At 32.4% G+C, this 21,461-nt stretch overlaps 2 protein-coding genes across 4 annotated transcripts in view; one reads left to right on the plus strand and one right to left on the minus strand.

Moving 5' to 3' along the window:
• Positions 1–3,667, plus strand: LOC113397869 (ovarian-specific serine/threonine-protein kinase Lok). Its single transcript, XM_026636390.2, has 9 exons — positions 1–323; positions 502–631; positions 708–844; positions 927–1,054; positions 1,143–1,268; positions 1,576–1,779; positions 1,913–2,124; positions 2,240–2,441; positions 2,905–3,667. Exons 1-9 carry the CDS (start codon positions 134–136, stop codon positions 3,178–3,180), a joined length of 1,605 nt encoding a protein of 534 aa, XP_026492175.1. The 5' UTR covers positions 1–133; the 3' UTR covers positions 3,181–3,667.
• Spin (spinster) overlaps positions 3,657–21,461 on the minus strand; it is a 29,730-nt gene continuing 11,925 nt past the window's right edge. The window contains exons 2-10 of one of the 3 annotated variants that reach the window (XM_026636393.2): positions 13,372–13,568; positions 12,863–13,014; positions 9,261–9,461; positions 8,780–8,911; positions 6,241–6,502; positions 5,227–5,325; positions 4,958–5,147; positions 4,750–4,774; positions 3,657–4,617 (exon numbers count right to left, since the gene is read on the minus strand). In XM_026636393.2, coding sequence (XP_026492178.1) covers positions 4,755–4,774; positions 4,958–5,147; positions 5,227–5,325; positions 6,241–6,502; positions 8,780–8,911; positions 9,261–9,461; positions 12,863–13,014; positions 13,372–13,568 — 1,253 coding nt within the window. In that variant the 3' untranslated portion in view covers positions 3,657–4,617; positions 4,750–4,754. Of the gene's footprint in view, positions 4,618–4,749; positions 4,775–4,957; positions 5,148–5,226; positions 5,326–6,240; positions 6,503–6,886; positions 7,149–8,779; positions 8,912–9,260; positions 9,462–12,862; positions 13,015–13,371; positions 13,569–21,461 lie in introns of all 3 variants that reach the window. The other 2 variants (XM_026636391.2, XM_026636392.2) reach the window with 2 other exon arrangements.

Here is a 21,461-nt window from a genome sequence, read left to right on the forward strand (position 1 = left end):
ATATTCTGTATCTATGGTCTACGTCAAACTAGATGCCGCCGCTCAAATCAAATCAAACTTTTTTTAAGCTGAGTCTGGAGTTCTTGTTCTCCATTATTTAACAAGATTATTTAATTTGGAACAAAACAACAAAATGGGTGATGATTTAATACATGACAGTGGAAATACTCAGACACAAACTCAAAATTCTCAAGTCGAATGGAGTCAAACGAACACACCGTCTTTTATACCAAATATTTGGGGAAGGCTTTATTTAACCAAAGTTTCCTCATCAGGAAAATATTGCTGGAAATATACTAATACACAGCAGCCCGAATACTATGGTAAGTTTTTTTTAATTTTGTAGAAATAAAACTTTAATACTTTAGACGAACAAATTTTATATCTACCTTCCAATGAATAAAATTACGGCATAATATTCCGTTGTTAAAGTGATCTCCATTTTCTACTTTAAAATACCTAAGACATTAGATACTTCATTAATATAAGCTAAATTTTTAGATCTTATTAATCCTGAATTTACTCTTGGAAGAACATTAACATGTACCTTCGTCGTAAAAAAAGATATTATAAAAGAAAATATAATTAAAAATGTTAGCAAACAACATTTTATTATCAAAAGAGACTTATCGTAAGTATAATTTTAGTTCTTTTATTATATTTTGCAAAAAATTGCAATACTAAATACAAGGTTTTATATATTTTAGAGAAACTCTGAGTCCTGCAATCATAACAGATTTGTCACACAATGGTACCTTTATAAATGGTGTTAAAATTGGAAAGGGAAACAGCAGAGTACTAGATGACAATGATGAGATAGCTATTACACATCAGCTCGTTAAAAGTATGTCTGATTATAAAGATCGCAATATCTATGTTAAATTGATAGATCTACATATTAAGCTTTATTTTCTTCTTTTTTTCAGTATTTTTATTTAAAGATCTGCTAAAAAATGAACAAGATAAAGTACCCAAAGAAATATCACAAAAATATTATATTTCCAGAATTTTAGGACAAGGAGCTTGTGGAATTGTTAAATTAGTGTATAATAAAGTTTGTATTTTTAAATTAATATGACATGGATGGTCCAAATATAAAATATAATACTTATTACAAAATTACACTATAATTTTGTTTTCAGACAGCATGCACTAAGCATGCAATGAAAGTTATAAAAAAAAGTAGATTAACAAATGGACAGCTAAATCATTTGAATAATCCAGCAAAAATTATGAATGAAATTAACATAATGAAGGCTTTGAGACATGTAAGGTTCTTTATAATTAATTTCGTCAAAAATACCTGGTTACAGATTATAGAAGTCTGCATTTACCACTCAAAATTTTCATTAAATGTAAATTTATGCTAATCTAGAAAGTCGTCACATGAATAAATGACTGAGCATCATTATAACATATTTCAAATCTGTGTTATATTTAGACAAAAGAACTTTAACTACCATTAACTTTATAGATAATATTTTTTATTTTTGTATAGCTTATTAAAGATAAAAAATTAATATTTGTTTACATCCTTTGCACAAACCTACATACTGTGTTAAAAAAAACTTTCAGCCATGTATAATATCTACAGAAGAGGTATTCGATTCTTGCGATGCAGTATACATTGTGCTGGAGTTAATGCAAGGGGGAGAACTGTTCGACAGAATCACAAAGCTTGGAAAGCTTCCGGAAAGGCTGACTAAATTTCTCTTCAGACAAATGGTTTTAGCTGTAAAGTATCTTCACTCTCAAGGAATCACACACAGAGACCTTAAAGTAAATATTTTGATATACTTTTTTAATAACTCAATGTTTCATAATGCTGTATAGCATTATAATACAAGTATGTTTACTAAGATTATTCTAAAACATGTTTAATATATACTATTTATTGTTACTTTCATAACAGCCTGAAAATGTGCTATTGGAGAGTAAGGAAGAAGAAACAATAGTGAAAATAACTGATTTTGGACTCAGCAAGTTTGTTGGCGAAGACAGCTTCATGAAGACTATGTGTGGGACACCTCTGTATTTAGCTCCAGAGGTACTTAGAGGCAATGGATTGAATTGTTATGGACCAGAAGTTGATGTTTGGAGCTTGGGTGTCATATTATTTGTGTGGTTAGTATAACAACATTAGCTATAAATTAGAACAATTCAAAGAAATAATATCATTTCTGAATGAACTTTTACATATAAAGTTCGATAATTAAAATACATTGTCCAATATTTCCAGCCTTGTGGGCTATTTGCCCTTCTCATCGGACTACAAGGAAATCTCACTTAGAGACCAAATACTTAGTGGAAAGTATCGTTTCTCACACTCCCACTGGCAACACGTCAGTTTGCAGGCCAAGCTGTTGATGAAGAAAATGCTAACAGTGAGGGTGGAAAGAAGAATCACCCTTGAACAAATACTCAATCATGCCTGGATGCAGGTTTGTGACTATATAAATATATTCTTACAATACACATTGGACTATTTTGATTTTATCAAAGTTTACTTAATTTAAAAAATAACACAACAGGAAAGAAATAATATATTAACTATATTTCAAATAGGCTCGTTGCAAATTACTCTTTTGTTTAACTCAATAATAATCGATAAAATTGTTACATTATTCATAAAATTACAAAATATAACAAAAACTTTCAAAAATACCTTTGTTATATGTAAAATCTTAATGCCTATTAACTGTTGCCCGTCTCTTTAATATTTTTATTAAACAAAAATCCAGTATGACTTGCTACCCTTCATGAGATTTCTGAAATTGTATTGTTATGTATTGTAATATGCCTACATACAAAATTTTAATAATAATAAAAAAAATAAACTTGATTGAACGAATGATCCAAAAATCTGTATCATAAACCTTTGTTTAATTTTTTTACAATTTACAGGATGTAGATATTATAATAAGAACCGAGAGGTTGTTATCGCAAGAAGCATTAAAAGAAAAAGTTTATCTGACACAATCATCAACTAACTCTGATGAAGAAAATATTAATATAGACAATGTCACTGTACTAAGACTAGTAGCAACTGGTAAAAGAGCACTGAGCGATAGTTACAATTCCTGCGAACCTATCCCAAAAAAACTGAGAGTTGATCATCATCCTCAAATTGATAATGTCAATGACACAAGTTCAACTAACAGCTGTTGCTCACATGATTAGACAATTATAATACCATTACCAGATGATTATTTCTATTTCAAAAAATTTTATATTACTTTGTGCTAATTAATGTGACCATTTTTTTTTAAATAATTTATATTTTAATGGTTAATTTTAATGAGAGTATGTCTTCATTATTTTGTGATTGTTCTTATACAATTTGTGATGATACTACAATGTATGTTGTTGATTTTTGTTGTTGACTTGACAATTTAATATCTAAGAGTGTTATTGATCCCTTTTATTCTTAAATTTTAGTGTTTTAAAATTCTATGTTAATATTTAATTCAATTTAAAAACTACTTTGTGATAACGTAATGTTTAATATAGTTAATGTTATCAATATTAATTAAGGTTATGGTGTATGACAAACTCTTACACCACTCCAACCCACCAAATGTGCCATGTTTTTTATCATGTTCGTTCTTATGATGTATAATGACAACAGGATTATTGTTGTACAATAAAAATAGTCATGAAAAATAAATTATGTATTTATTTTCAATTCCATACTTTACACAATATTTACAAACAATTATATTATTATTAGGAATTTTAAACAAACAATTCAGTCTTGATTGATATTCTATACAGTTTAACTCGGCAAACAAAAATTACATATAATTGACAAACTGGAGGTTACTAGAGGTACTTATGAATATTCTATATAATGTTTCCTGAAGTGAAAACTATTTAATATGGAAGTTCTATAAGGCAAGGTTGTTAAACTGTATGAATATATCTACAACAGATTATTCCAAATACTTAAGTAGCTTTCCATTCAAAATTGCATTTATAAATAATTATCATAAATTAAATTACTTATTAAATGAACAAAATAAATCGGAATAAATAAAACAAAACTTTGTATCTATTTCTTGTGTAACAAGAGCTTGAGGTAATTTAAATACAATTTCCCCTACTATTACTACTATATTTTCTTTGCTCCTTTAATTGAAGATAAATATTAAGACATAATAACGGGCATTAGGCTTATTTTGGTAAAATAATTTAATCAAACAATTTTATATAACTCGACACATTTTTGAATAATCATTTCAGGCACATCATGTCTTAATCCTAACCAGTAGGTAATGTGATGCCTAGTTTCCAACACCTTAACTATCTAAGCTATCTCACTCTACCATACGCATACTCTTTGATCAAGTGCTGTGCATTTACAAATCAGTCTTTATCATATTCCGATCGAATCATAAATTATGTTATAATATGAGGTATACCGTATATTTATTCACATTCACATTCCAGTAGTTTTATCGAAATATATCTTACCAGTGTGAACGTTCACAGCTCCCACAGATCTATGTTCTATTTAATACGACTGACGAGCGACATGATTCACTTTGACTTATTCACCATCAATAATATCTTCTTGGGCGTTACTGTGCGATGGTTCAGCACTTTGAGCTTCTGCTTCTGCAAGAAAATTATTTATTGCTATTTAAAATTATAAAAATATTCGATAACTAATATTTATTTAGCGTTGTATAAATTCGAAAGCGACTCCATGCTTTTATTTCCAGTTAGTCACATAACCTATACACTCACCAAGACTAAACTATTTTTGAAGCAACTGAAACAATGTGAAGTTTCAAATTTTGTAATGTAAGCAAACTACAAACTTTTTTATAAAGCTCAAATAAAATAACTTAACAGAAAGAAAATTTAATAAGCATAATCATATAATAAATGACCAAAAAATGTCAATGATTGCTGACTAATGTTATATGAGGTATAAATTAGTTAAAAAACAAACCTGCGATAGCTCTGTCTACTTTTTGTTTATCTCTGACGATGTAAATGGCAGTTATGAGGAAAAATATTCCCCCGATAACTTCTACGAAACAGGTAACAAACAGAGCGTATTGAAGAGCTTTAAATTGCACGATTTGGCTGGGCGCTTCAAATGGTAATGGAGATAGTGACTTTTTTAAACTCTCGGATATCTGAAATAGAAGAAAAAATCTAGTCATTGCATAATGATTGATATAATAAGTTTCATATGTTCAAATATGAAATACACACCACTCCTACTAAGTAAGGACTCCCAGCATCCCCGAACATATGTGATATCAATATCTGGAAAGCCTCGGCTGTCGATCTTCTAGGTGGTATAACCACATACTGCAATGAAAAATAAATATAAATCAACAAAGGTCATAAAATAAGAATTACAGAAATATAATGTAATTTTTATTAGAATGAACAATCAAGAACATTAATTTTACTCAACAAAGAATTTAAATTTAGCGGGAGTACATGTGCGCCATCTATGCAAAAGTTACAGAAACAAATAGGTACCTTGCAAATCGAATAACAACTTGTGCTTAGAATTTTATGCAATATCCAATAGATGTCGCTGTTTTGGAAAATATTGAAACCAGCCTTCATGCCACGGCATTGTTGGGAAATATTCCAATGAGATACTAAATCACGATTTCTTAAACTATTATAGTCCCCTCAAAAACCTTTATATATAGTATGTACTCATGACTGACTGATTTCAATGGCATACAAAGCAAAAAGTATGAAAACATGCTAGCGACAAGGTGGCCTTAATGTATAACTTACTTGCGCTTAGCCTTGAAAAATAACAAACCTTTCATAATTATTTCCAATAAAATTTTAAATAATAATAGATGAATAGAATTTTAACTGTTTAAATTTAGTATTTTATATAATACTAAGCGCGAATAAGTCTTTGTACTAAAATAATAAGTGACAACCCATGCAACGATTCAAGCTTATTAAATAAAACACTTAAATAAATCAAACACTACTTTCTACAAAATGAATCTTTCGTAGCGACTACTCGATTGTCAAACTTTGAGAATTATCTATTGATTTAAAAAAAAAAGGTATATTTAACAATTAACAATAGTAACCTTAAAAGTTGTTCTACTAAATATCACATTACTCTTTTTTTCATTTGAAGTGAATATCAATTTCATAGATTCGGTCATCATAATTAAACTCGTACCATCAAAAATCAAAGAGAAATCTCAAAGTGACCAAGGACGACCACGATCATAATCTTACCAGCGACATATCGGCCACGATGGCCCAGTTGAGATTCAAAGCGAGCTCCCCAATGAACATGAGCGCGAAGGGCGAGTAGAAGTAGGACTCGGTGAGCAGCAACGCGCCGGCCAAGGCGGGCGCGGACAGCAGCAGCCCCGTGCCGCAGATGACGGCGTGCGCGCGGCCCCAGCGCCGCACCAGCCACGCGCCCAGCCACGCGCCCAGCGGCACCCCCACCAGCCCCGACGCCATGGTCAGCGCGCCGAACACCAACGACACCCTTGTGCGACACGCGGAGTCAGCGCCCGACCGTCATCCCGCTGCGCCGAGCTTCGGCGTCCCGATTTTGAACATTTTCAACGAAACGGTTTTCGGAATGACGGTCGTCCGCTGACCTCCCTCGAGCGAGCGAATATTCTAGTGAGCGACTTAACTTAGCGACTTATCCTACGATCTATGCGAGTTTCAAGCGATGGGCTCTCGATAGGTAGTAATCGATGATCATGCTCTCGATTGCGCGAATGAAAATTAACTAATATTAGTATGATTCAAGCACGGTGAGGTACGTCGTCAAATCACAGACAGACATGAGTAGAGGGGGCATGTCGTGCAGCATCTCATTGGAACGTCTCCGGAGGGCTCGCGCGGAGGGCGGGGCGCTCACCAGCACGACGTCGGCGACGATGGACCAGGTGAGGTTGAGGGTGAGCATGCCGAGGAAGACGAGCAGATAGGAGAGCGCGGCCACGTGCGACACGGCCACGAGCGCGAAGTACACGAGCGGCGCCGACACCAGCAGCGCGAACCCGCAGATGAGCGGGTCGGCGTCGGGCACGCGCGTGCGCAGGCGCTGCGCCAGCGCCGAGCCCAGCGGCACGCCCAGCGCGCCCGCCGCCATGCCCACCAGCCCGAACTTGTACGACACGCTGCCACGTGCATGTCCGCCGGGTTAGGCCGGTTATTACATGATTTCTTGTGTTCGATTTAAAATGATAACCCTCGCGTGACTCTTAGAGATGATTGTAGCTGTTTTAATACGAGCAGCTTGAGTCGCACCGGCATTACTTACTCAAGGAAATTAAAAAAGCGATTAGCTCAGTCGGTTATTTATTGTTTTGTGACTGTCAAATTTATTGTGTCATACATACATAGATTGGGGCGGTCCCTCACAGGGGCGCGTATTTTAACGTAATGCTCAAAATCAAGTTGAAACTAATTAATCTTTCTATAATATGTATTTCTCCGCTGTTCTAGAATGCCTAGATCGCAGTAAAACTATTTCTTGTTGAACTGCTTTTCCCAATTGTACTTTATTTTTCTTTAAATAAATCAATAAACAATATCTTAGATAATTACAGTACAGGCGAATTCTGCCGGCTAAGGAATCGCACTTAGCATTAATATCCAATGTCTTGGACTAAACATTAACTTTAATTAATAGAAATATAATTGTTAATCAGATCTGTAAGATATTTTTACGAATTATTATTTACGATATCAACTATTATAATAAAAAAAAACGAAAACATTTTTAAACATCAAACATCTGCCGCCTTATTTTTGAATGAATATGGAAATGTGATTATTTGATCATGAACCGTGAACGATGGAGAAAATTTTATATTTGTTATTTTGATGCTAAAATTAAGAATTATTGTTCTCTTATGTGAACCGAACAGAGAATACATTGTAGCTAATTAAAATGTGTAAAAAGTTTTAACCTTTACGATTTAAAAACAATAAGAAATAAGTTTTTTTTTCAGAAACTTAGACCAAACAGTGTCCTGCTTATGTCAATATAAATATGTGTATCATATGTACCAAGGCCACTTTAGTAGGATGTACGTATATACAGAGTTACAGACAGTTGACAATTTAAACAATTATTGCAAAGTTATCGCCCGTATTACCTTTTCACAATTTTTTTATCAATCTTTCTGTAATAATGGTTGTCAATGCGTTGTAGCGATGTTAATTTTAATTAGTACGATGAAGAGTTTTTTTGAAAGACCTATAGAAAGCCAGAGACAATTACATTGATTTTATAAAAAAATATACTCATCGTCTTAATTATGTGTATGTGTCTCTGTCGTATTACCAAAGATAATTGCGCTAGTAGGTAGTAAACTTTTCGTAAGTATTCGATTAGTAAGTATATATTACACAAGTTCGTGACATTTTCCTATTATTACTGAAGTTAGTGACGATGTGTGGGATGAGCCTAATGATAAAACCTTAGAAATTCGAGAAATTCTCTCATGACATCGATAAAAAAATTTTTTTTTTATATATAGTCATATTCTGTTCTAGTAGAACTTTGCAGAGTACTTTAAATAATAGTACGATATATTTAAAAAACATATTAAATTGTGTTATTTGTTAATAATATTAGTAGAATTAGACATGGCTCTCTCCGGAATACCGAAACTTCTTACGCCGAAAATATTGCAACCTTGTCATAATTTTAACAGTTTTTTTTTGTTGTGTTTTCGCACAAACTTGAACACAATAACATCCCGTGCAGTTGGATAGTCGTGTATATACGACGTGTGCTCACCTCTCTATAGTAATGTCGACGTTAGGCTGCATGCTGAGTCCCAGGAATATGAACTGCGGCCCCCACCACGCGAGCGCGCCCGTCACGAACGCCACACACGTGAACGCTAACGTCGACAGCATGAACGACGGACTGGAAAAAACATTCATTCCATTCTTTATCTTCGTTTAAACTATTTTTTCACTTTTGCTCGCGATCAAGTGAAAATTGTTAAGATAACATTTATCACCCTAAAAAATTGCTACAGCTAGCTAGAGATTAATCCTATAATTTTTAAAGAAGATTTGTTGATTATTAATATTGTTGTTGCCGTTTAATATATACTTATGCATATGACAGATTATCATACGATGTAGTTTCCTCAGTTATTTTCCTTTACCGCTGAGCATGAAATGAATTAATAAGAACGTTTTTTTTCATGGCGACATACCCGTAGATATATTTTATTAAACTTAATTAAATTAAGGATAATGTCACTTACTTCCTCATTAGTGCTTTCAAATCATCCACATACGATGTAGGTTTCATTCGACTCTCTTCGGCCTGACCACGTTCGGGGTTTTGCATAACCCACACGATGAGTCCTACAGCTACAACCCCTAGGAAGGGGGTTACACGCAAACCCCATCGCCAATTGCCCGCCGCTGCACCCGCCACCGATCCAACAATGTATCCAAAACCGCTGAAAAGAATAGATAAAAATTTAATGACTTAATGCTTTATTTTGATCTGCGGCACGCGTATTGAAGGTAGAATAAAACAATTTCTACGTTACAAACTCAAATTATAACGTTTTTTATATACTTAATACTATTTGCCCGGATCTTCGACCGCGTGTGATATATTGAAATAAGTATATCGTGTTATATAGTTTTTTTAAAGTGTATACTACACCACATAATAAATATAAATAACGTCATATGAAAACAGAGACGGCAATTATTTCGGATCTTCCAGTGAGTTCATTATTATATTATTATTCTTCCGGGTAAATTGTAAAGAAATACATAAGGTTCCGAACAATTTATAGGATAAAATAATACAATATAGTAAGTTTATAACAACACAATTTTATTTTTAGCGCAATACAAATAGCATATTTTAATAATATCGGTCTTTAACGTCAATCATAAAAAATCCATTTAATTTATAAATGGAATTTCCATACTTCCACGTCAAGACTTAATTCATCACAACTACATATAAATAATTAAAATTATACATTATTACTATAGACATTTTTCCAAAATGCATTTCTTAATTAAAACATTTACCAGTTAATTGTTTTAAGCCTTACGTGCTTTCCGAGGCACGGGTCTAGAAAATTAAAGTATGTGTGTGTGTGTGTGTGTGTACATTACATTTCCATTTTGACACTCCGAGCTGGTATTGAGAATTTTTCGACTCACAAAACCAATAACTTTTCATCGATCTGAGCTGGGGATTGATACACAGGAACTCAGAATCTACGGCGTTATAACTAGCCACCAGACTATTATAATCGTATATATGTCATAATAATAATAATTTCTATCTGCTAGCTGACGCGATCGAAAGCGGTTCGAAATATCAAGAGCTCGTAGGAGATATTATAGAACACAAGTATGTTGTAACACAAGTGCTCTCGACGATAATCCGACGCGACCGAATAGAGATCAGTACCAATGGCTTTACTTGCTGTATGTGCTACTTCCTAACTGCACTACTTACTAGCGGTGCTCGAGAGAAAACCACAAAATATTTTTCATTGACTAGACCCTGTTTTTGCTTTTAGATTCGATTACAAATTGATTTCTTTTCGAAAGGTAACTTCACAACGCGGCAACCAATCTCTGATTGCTAGAGAGGCTGGTTGAAAAATAATGAAAAAACATGTACAGCGAGGCATAATTAGAATGTACTTCGTTGAATATTTCTTACTAATATGACGCTTTCGTGACACGATGTCCGTATTGTATTATAACGTAAGTAAGGTGGACGTTAACGCGAAACCCAACGAATCGAATGCAATAAAATTTCACAGATGAAAAGACCATGGTCTCGTATTAAGCGTGGATTGTGTTACACCGCCGGCACGTTGTGGTGCAAACCTCAGACCAATTTTACTTGCATAATACAGTGAAAGTTTGCAATATGTATGGAATATTTTAACTATACATACACATTTAAATTTAACGAAATAATTAAGTATATGGAAGTATGTCTCTTCTTTCACGAAGTAACGGATCGACGTGATTCTTCACATAGACATATTGTATGGGCGAGAAAATGATATAACTACGTTACTTTCTATTTAAATTTACAAAAGATACAACTAAAAGTAGTCCAGGGTATATATGACGATGTCAACCTGACCGGTTAGGAACGGCAGGAGACTTACCAACTAAGCAGGACATATCACACTTAACAAGTGTGTGCATCAATGGCACTCTCTATTCCAGCACTCTATTACCCGATGCCGGAGGGAGTTCAGACGCAGTACTTATAATTTAACGCGCATTCCGAGGCACGACAAAGATAGAGGAAAGATAGTTCAAGCGAAAAAACATCTCAGATATTAGTCGTCGCCTGCGTTTCGACAATGCACAGATGAAAATACAACATTTATTTTAATGTATCCATATTGGTCACAGTATACGTACGTGTGGAAATAAAAAAAACACAGCAATAAACAAATAAAAATAATTGATATGAGTCGAATGACGATAATATTTTTAAATTTATCTACAGACTTAATAAAAAAAGAATATGTGTGTAATTACCATTATCAATAATTATACATAATTTATGTATACAAAAAAAGAGATGTTTTTTATTACGACAAATGGTGAATATCAAATCAAGTTACAGATTTCGTAGCCAAAACAAAACTAATTAGATTAATAAAATGGATGCGTGAATCAATTATTTTGCTATCGACCGCTGACTAATTAAGCTATAATTAGAACGATAAATCTAATTACGTTTATTCATTATCAATCGCGCAGTAATCTTTGCTCGTAATATTCCACTGAGATCAGAATATTTTTGCATACGTCCGGTACGAGTTTATCGTCTACCGACCTGCTAGTGACTGCTGTGTCAATGATTTGCTGTAGGGTAAACGACGTGTTGGTATTTATTTATATTAAAACAAGGAAAATAACTAATAATGATTTACCTATGAGGCTGTAGATCACCAGCACTAGATATAACAGCAAAAATGTTTATTAAAAGTTAGTTATACGTTAAAATACATTGTATGATGATGTTTAGCTTAAAACCTTCTCTGAAACACGCTGAATATAATGGTACAAATTTTAGATCAAAATATTTTTTTGCGTGATTCCTTTAAAAAAAAAAAAACAGCGATCGTTTTATAGATATATACGACTATACAAGATATGGTTATCACTTTTCCGTAACCGTCAGAATAGTCAATTTTATTTGATGTATTGAAAAATTAATTATATTAGTATTAAATAATAACCACACTTTTTTAAATGCATAACATTAATAACGGTGGTACGAGCTCTGTGCGAGCCACATGCTCGTCTGGGTGGTATTTTTACAACAACTATTCAATCGTTTGGTTGAACCTTGAAAGGATAAGAGAGCCAGTGTAATTACAAAAAACAAAAGACAAAACATCTTCGATCCATTGTTGGCGATGCTTTGATTAAGTTACATAGTTAACAATTTACCTTACGCATTACCATGTTGCAAATTTACTTACCTAAAGGTAATTTAAAAAATATTGCAGCTGCATTTCACCCTTTACTAAGTAAAGTAGGGAGACGAGTTTGATATTCTGCGCGATTCTATCTATGCTTTAATTACTATAAGATACCTTTGAATAACCTTGATATACAAGAAAGTAATAATATCGTGTAATTATTGTACACAAATCTACACTTCGACCTCGTCAATTACTATGGAGAAGCAATTACATCACCGATCTTCAAATTAACCTCACTTAACGGTATTATACGACTTGATAGGACAGATAATTGCTACCTACACATACCGAAACACACATATTACTTACAATGTATTTAAATATACAGAGACTAACAATGTAAAGAAGTAGGAACCGTTTCTTACCTTCCGACGGGTATGGCGAAGTAGAAGAATGCGAGCATTTTAGACCGGACGTTACCAACGAACAGATCGCTTATAATGGTAGGGGCTATCGTGGAATACGACGCTTCACCGATGCCCACCAATCCACGGAAGAAAGCGAACAGGTAAAAGTTCTGTTAAAAGTAATAAAAACATTAAAATCTATAAAAATACCTCTAGTTACGTATATATTATTTTCACACATTCATACGAAAGTTTATTGCAGATTATTCGATTTTTCCTATATATTATCCAATGCAAAAGTGCACGCCAATGAACATTTATTTACACCCATATGTTGCCATTAATTCACACTATTATACCGTTAATATTATACATTCAGTTTAAATAAATAATAAATAAAAAATATTACAGTCAGTTTTAATAACCATATACATATTACTTCGTCCTGAAAATATTGCTCGTAAATAATATATCCAGTAGTAGTGGTTGAAGTGCTTCTTACATTGAATAATTTAATATATACTCACGGTTATAAACGATCCTATGAAGGTTGTGATGCACCAAAGTGCGACACCGAAGGCCATTATCGTCCGCCTCGAGAAACGATCGCCCATGTAGCCGAAAATGGGAGCAAACACCATGTAGGCGATGACAAATACCGTCTGCAGAAATCCGGCTTCATCATCCCGTATAGCAAACTCTTTTTTGACATCTCCAAGCACGCCTGAAAGAAAAAAAAAACAATTAGATTTTTTTTTTATTTTCAACATGCTAATTCCAATTTGTTTTCAAATAAACAGTATTATAATTGTTGATTTATAAGTATGTATGACATTAAACTCTTTGCCAAATGAGATACATTAAGCGTTTGGGGAACGTAATTAATTAATTTACATCACAATTAACTTTAAATAAATAAATAAATGAAATAAAAAACAGTCATTTTACAAAGAAGTTACTATTAAAATGAGCATTTCTATATTATTCTACATTATTTTATTATAAGCTTAAAATGTGTGCTAAAATTCAACTTAATCAGTTTATCGGAACTGGTTTATATTTGACCTAGACATACTTAGAAGTAAAATTAAATAAGAGCTTAAAAAAAGACGCATCTAACGTCTCGTACCCTATTTCATAAATTTAACAACGATGGAAATCATTTAAACGATTCAAAACATTCCATTTCCATGTTAAGAGAATATATTAGTAGATGCTCCTCATACCTTAAAACATTCAAGTGGCCGTTTCGACAACGCATCGGAATTTCTTAAGTAAAGACATATGTTCTCGGTCAAGTGTTTCTTAAAGGAATATTGTTAAACGTTATGGAATTTTACATTATAACTGTGTTTTTAAATATAAATGGTAGAAATAATTCAGTTTATTATCAAAACATTTCACAATTATATATGCTTTACTATATCGAATGAACTAACTATTAAAATAATAACTCTACAGGAACGGTTGAATGTGATAATATTTTCTTTAAACTAGTCGCTCATTGGTAAATTTTGCCATCATCATGTTTCTTCTAAAGCCATCCGTTTATAACCAATAAAAAAATAGATTGACAAACGGAGACGAATAAGGTACAGAACTCTTGCTTTATGCCATGTATTACGATGTCCCATTCGCATAAACGTCAGTAGTCTTATTGATTGCAAAGTAGCGTGCAAACCTTAAAAGTGACCTTGGCAGGGTGAGTGGCCACACTCGCAAATAAACGATCGCAACCGGAACACGATTATATTTTAAATTTTTTTTTTTGTTTATTGCATCATTCGTTTATGTTTTACCTGTTTTTATCTTAAGCTTGTCTGCTTCCACTTGAGAGCTGTTGATTAAAAAAAAGAAATCTTTCCAGACAACGGTTATCGATCGCTCCAGTGGGTCTTTAATAAAATTACCTTCGTGATAGACGGATGGACATTAAAATAAAACCTTCGAATAACAATTTATCAAATTATAATTTGTCTTACTCAAATTCAATGAAATCAAAAAAAGATTAACTTTTTTGTTTTCATCGATACAGTACTACTAAACTATTTTATTCAATATCAAAACGTTGCACTTTATAGTCCGAACAAAAACAACTTTTTTTATACGTTACAAATAAACTATTTAACTTATATAACTTTAAACAATGGTTACAAAAACGTAACGATACTTAGTCTCTCGAGCCAACATTAAACCAGTTGAGGTTACTCGGAAATATAACAATATAAAAGTTACTGGAAACTGTACAGAGTATAATAAACATAACGCACTCAAGTTCAATTAAAGTAAAGTGGATCCATTACGATTATAACGCAAACCGAAATCACATGTAAGATAACTTACGGACCAATAACGTAACGAAATTCGTCAAGCATCAAAATCAATATCCATCCGTGATAAATGATAATGCTATCTTAATGCATTTCATAATCCCGTGAAGTTTGCTTTCAAAGTATTATATAAAAATACAAATATTCACATATAAATATGTTAAGATTTATTTTGCCAATAGTGTAAATCGTACGGACGGATAGGAGTGGTTATAGTTTGTACTACAAATATAGACGACCGATAACATAAGCTTGAATAAATAAAACATTTATAACATTCTCATTGTTACATAACACGTACCCTACTTTTAGTAATCCGCATATCATCCAACGTTAAATAAATAATAAAATAGAGATATGAATAATAATTATTTAATTTTTTTAAGAAACGCCTCATTATAATTAATAAAAATGGCAGTACAATAATCAGTCGATACACTAATCGGCAGTATACTAAATCCGTCCCATAAATATCCCATAATCTCTCCTGCCGGACTATCTCCTTGACTGAATTTCATAAAAATCGGTTCAGCGGTTTAAGCATGAAGTTAGTTTCGCATTTATAATATTAGTATATTCTACCCTAATAAACAATATTTAATAAAAAAAAAAGAATTATAAAAATCTGTCGAGTAGTTTATTAAAATATTGTGCACATAAAGAAAAGAGTGCATTATCCTGACCATAGTAACAACAAGTATCATAATCATTCATTTCATTCGTCATTCGAAATTGAGTCAGGTCATCATTGTGAAATTTTGCATATATTTTTCTTGGTGGGTTATATTATATTATGTAGTTTCAGCCCGCGTTTTCAGTCGAGTGGAGGTAGTTTGATTATCATGTCATTGTGCTTTTTACTAACACTTAAAAGAACTTTTGATTATTTTTTAGTTAGGTTAATTTTGTCTGCTTATAGAGCAATAGGTACAACAAGACCGTGAGATACATGTTATATTACACGACATATGACCAGAAAACAAGCTTACAGGTCCCGGAACCTTTAGTACTTTTAACCAATTTCGCCTGGGAAAAGTATACTTGATTGGTACAAAGTCTGACTGTAACATATAGATACCATATGAAACAAAATATATCAGTCAAAGGGGAAATCTTTATAAGCGACAGACTGATTGATAGACAATTCATGATATTCTATACATTTATGTACTCATTCAACTGCTGTATTTGGACATGACTATAAATTATGTCTTTCATCCGTCCCTACTGTTTAGTTCTATTATTGTTGACACCCCATTTTTACACGTTATAATATACGCTTTTTTACGTATCTTTATCCCTCCCTAGACCTGTATAACGAAACAATAAAAGCTTCACTCGATCCACAGACTCGACTCTTTTTTTTTTGTAATTTTTCTTTATTAGTTCTGATTTTATAATTATTGAAAGCATTTTTATCGTACCATTTTATTTATTATTATTAAATAGTAAAACTTTAAAGTAGTAACGCATAATATTTTATTTTAATTACTGGTGTTTGTTTCATGTACTTGCGTATGTAACTACGTAATTATTTTATTTCCAATGTATAGAATTGTATTTCAAGTAGTAGACTAATTAAAGTTAACGTATTAGTTATATATACCTATATAGTTACGCATTTATAATCTATACCTATACTTTAAAAAAAACAACTCTTTCACACTCACCATCATCAAAAACTCTCAACCGATATTCATATACTTAACAATATATAGAAAGTTTGAAATAAAGTCCCTTCCAGTCGTCTGTACATTTAGATATTTTAAACTACGCAACGGATTTTAAACATTCAATTTTTATCATTTTCTTTTCAATTCAGTTTTCATCAATAAATAAAGAGATTCAAGAGAAAGGTATATATAAGATATCTAAGACTCATATTTTAGTAGAAGAAAGCCGAGAATTTCAACTTTTCTAGTCGGGATAAAACATGAATTATTTTCCATGTTTGTTCTTTAATTTCAAAGTAGTATATAATTTCTTATTGTACACATGTGAAGGACGGGTAGCTAGTTTTAAATAAGTTAAATTCTACCCCTTGAAGTGAAACTGTAACAACACTTCGTATTCTGTAATGGAAATATTGATGTGTTTCATATGTGAGGTGAAAGTGAAAAACTCGTATTAGGAACTTATATAGTCGTACATAGTGTTCACAAGAAGTAACAGTAGACAGTAGATAGAAAGTTAACAAGCGATTAAATCGTTGATTAGACTTATGAAAGCAAGGTATAAGCTTTCACTGAAGGTTTTTTTTCCATTACGTAGTTTCCCTATATTACTATTTCGTAGTATTGACAACTAGCATGCGGGTATTGTAGATAGGGGGGCAATGATATGGAGGGCTTGATGGACTCGAAGGTCTTTTAAAATAAGAAATGCTTCATGTTCGACTTGGTATTTTTTTTTTTCATATACTTACAGTTTTGTTTATAATTTTACTTCTAAATTTCCGATATCAGCCAACATTAATTATATTTTTTTTCGAATCCTAAAGAATAGCATAGATTATTCAAAGTCTCGGCCAATTATATCGCAGAAGTTCCATATCAAAGTTAATTTTGCTTTACTCGTCTTGTGGTTGGAATATTGGACAATGAGTATTTATTAACTACCTACCTACTTAGATATATTTTATATAATATTATGACTAGATTTAATGTTTTGAACTATATTCAAAATATCAACGCCGTGCAACTTCGCTGGCATAGGTAAATATTTAGCAATTTGTGAATAAGACAAACGGCTTGTTAAAATTAAAGACGGACCAGAATAATTTAAACATCCGAATTTTTAGCGACTATCGATTCTCCTTAAACAACGACTTTGATTCATCACATCAAAGTGATAATTTCGTTTTTTTATTGGGTATCTAATAACTTTATGTCGGTAGGTATAAAAATATTTAGGGTTCTATAATTATTATTAATACAGCAGCAGCAGCAAACTGTTTTCATTAGGTTAGGTTAACAATATGCAAACAAAAAATTAAATTCAAGCCTTTCTTAACTTAAACTGACCTAGCGTTTCTAACGTTTTTGTAAACCTATGGTCAGTGATAGAACAACACTCGATAAAATATAATTTATGATGATTCGCCACTATCAATAATACTAAGTGCGTTTGACCTTCATTTATTTTTGAAATGTACGTCAGCGTTCGTGGCGTGACATTACGCCTCGTATACGTCACCCGTGCAAATAATAAGCGCCAACGTATAGCGAGGGCAGCACCTTCGCCTGAAGCAGATACTACGCGACACACACACACCCGTCCGTTTACCCACATCACGCGATCTCACCAACCAATCGCGAGCGCGAAAAGTTGTAGCGCGAAGCAGCGCAGTGATTTGTAACGGCTGCGGCGGCAACGCATGAAATGTTCAGTCGGTCAATGTGACGAAACTTATAGTTATTTTTAACAGTTATATAAGACCTGCTACAATTTTCTAATTGCAATATAGACCTTCGCTTCGTTTACTAGTCTTCACGCAAACGAAGAAAATAATTTATTCATCTGATGACGTGTGTGAATTGTGGTTAATATTCAAATTGATACCAAAAATTATGTTCTAGTAGGTTTAATTACTTACTTGTTTTCTTCGTTACATCAGAATGCAATATGACATTTGTACATTGTACATGACATTTGTTTTGACCGTGCTTAAAATTGTGGATATTACATAATGAGGTATATTTTTAGTCAAAGGTCAAACAAATGACCGTATATATATATTAAAACAGACAATACCTGGAGTACATATTGCAATAGTATCCGGCGAGTTACCATAATGGTATTGGAAAATAGATAAGCATGTGATTAATTTACATTTTATTTCCGGAACAACGTCGGTCGGCGGCGTCTAGGTGACGTTCCATCACGCAATTTGCTAAATAAAGATTATTAGTAATCATTATAGGATTTATAGGACTCAAACTAAATAGTCAATGAGTCATTCATTTATTATTACCACTTATAAAAAAAAATGAAAATCTTGTACATTGATAACCCGTTAAATATTCCAAAATGAGCAAAGCCATTAACCTCAACGCTTAACTGAGGATAGATATTGAGTTCCTTTGACATAACTTTCCTCACAGTATTTTCTTTCGTGACTGAGGAGAAGATCAAAGACGAATTATAAATACCGACACCCCTAAGGAATTGTCCTAAAATCCTCCGGTCTTTATCGTCCATTGGTCTCAGGGCAGCAATGAAAATACTGATATAATATTTTATGAATAACGACTTTGACGAAAGTAGAGTACGTTTTAATAATAGGTATATGAATATAATATAAATATTTGCCAGTATTTAAACATATGATGTAAATGCAGCAATATAATTAAAAAATACATTTTTGTAACTGAACAATACCTAAAGAGAATATTGTGAAATGCAGGTTCATGCAAGGTATATCTCTATATTGTATACGTTGTTGGGTAAGAATAGGTTAAGGTCAAGTTTAACATAAGGCATTGTTCCCGCTTAAACTTACATGTATGTTTAATTGTTTTTCATTCTGATGTAGATCAACTATTCAATTAATGTCGTCGGAATAATTATTATATAAATACTTATATATCATCATATCTATAGTCTGTAGGGTTAGATATCTTCGAGACATTGGCGATATAACATGCACCCTGTTATACGACTACAATTAATAAAAAATAAATCAGCAATTGTTTTATTTATACAGTAAAAATCACCGCATAACATTTAATTTTAATAAAAATCATTCATTTTTCTGACTTAATCTTAAGGCACTTACCCGTTCTCTTACAAGACTACTTCACCGAAGTTGAACGTGAGAGATCGCTATACACGAAGCGACCGCCTATGCGCACTAATTTACGTTCTTTCTGTTTTTCATATTACTTGCTTTTACATTTGCAAAAACGTATAAATAAATTTAAAAAAAAAAAAACATTTTTACAAGTTTGTGTCATTAGAATAAATCGCATTATTCCATTTCGAACTCACTACTTGAATAATCAAATCTGTTTTTGAAAACAAAATTAATATTAAGAGCATAGTTTGTCAGCGTGGGAATTTATTTTAGAACACACACATAGGTACTTTCCAATAATACACTTGCATTGTGCAGTGTATCGTACGCACCCCCTAGACAATTAGTTGCTTGTTTTCGTTGCAACGAATAAATTAAATTTTCATTGCGCGTTCATAACGTAGGATTTATAAAAATACATTTATTTATGAGTAATGTATTAGCTATAAGGTTGTCACTCGCAAACACAATTATAAATTATTTGTTAGCATAGGGTGCGGTCAGAGTGCATTAAGATGCCTCATATACATTATGATTTTTATTGATTCTACTGCTCTCCTCTAACTAAATTATTATTTTCTAGATATTTTAAGGTTGGTAGGTATAACGAATTAGGGCGTTAAGACACATTAAATAATCACTTACAATTTTATAAATAAAAATAATGGAGATAAATATTAATCAGTTTTTGCTTAGCACTATGCACTATTTTAATTAAGCATTTAAATAATTAGGAATTAAGCAGACGAACTAAACGACATGAGTTTGGGTATGAGTTGGCGTTTGTTTTAAATTTCGTATTAAGAGAAAAAAATAAGCAGGATAGTGCAAAAATTACATTACATTCAGGTTCATTCGGGTATTCACTATGTCCATCCTTACAATTTTGTACTTTTAATTCGACATTAGGGGAAAATAGTTACCCTTCGTACACTTTTCAGATTTTATTTTTTTACGATGTGATTAATTGTCGTATTTACCTAGTTTATGTGCTTAAGTGTAACAAATATATTATAGTTTGTTACAAAAAAGTCCAAAACTATTATGACAAAAGGTTAAAGGGTTATAGGCTTTTTTCTACATAAAATAATTGTACGAATGAACCCCACGTATTGGTATGGTAGGGGTACATTCGTACAGTAAATGCGGTAAATTCGTACGCCATGGGGTAGATTCATACAAGGTAATTAAAAAGCCAATTAAAATCGTTCAATTTTTATTAATTATTACAAAAATATTTATTTATCAAAGAACTAACTTAATAATATGTGACTTGACTAATAGTCGATAAATCTTGAAAGGTAAAAATTAACAATTGCATCCCACGACACTCGCGCCCCACCCTTATGCTAACTTGTCTATGTGTGCGTAGACGATTCGCGAAATTATAAGACTCGGCTCGAAATAAAAACTGACGTGCTCCCACCTTGAGATCTGGGGAGGGACTGAAAATTTATTGACAGCGATGTCGAATAATAAGTCAAAACCGTCA

This window comes from Vanessa tameamea, chromosome 13 (genome assembly GCF_037043105.1).
Source record: "Vanessa tameamea isolate UH-Manoa-2023 chromosome 13, ilVanTame1 primary haplotype, whole genome shotgun sequence".
NCBI classification, from domain to species: domain Eukaryota; kingdom Metazoa; phylum Arthropoda; class Insecta; order Lepidoptera; family Nymphalidae; genus Vanessa; species Vanessa tameamea.

Bases quoted from the DNA above. Each gene is read 5' to 3' on its own strand.
- LOC113397869 (XM_026636390.2), top strand. From the start codon at position 134: ATGGGTGATGATTTAATACATGACAGTGGAAATACTCAGACACAAACT. The intron at 324-501 runs GTAAGTTTTTTT...CTAAATTTTTAG, and splicing joins ACAGCAGCCCGAATACTATG to ATCTTATTAATCCTGAATTT. The intron at 845-926 runs GTATGTCTGATT...TCTTTTTTTCAG, and splicing joins TACACATCAGCTCGTTAAAA to TATTTTTATTTAAAGATCTG.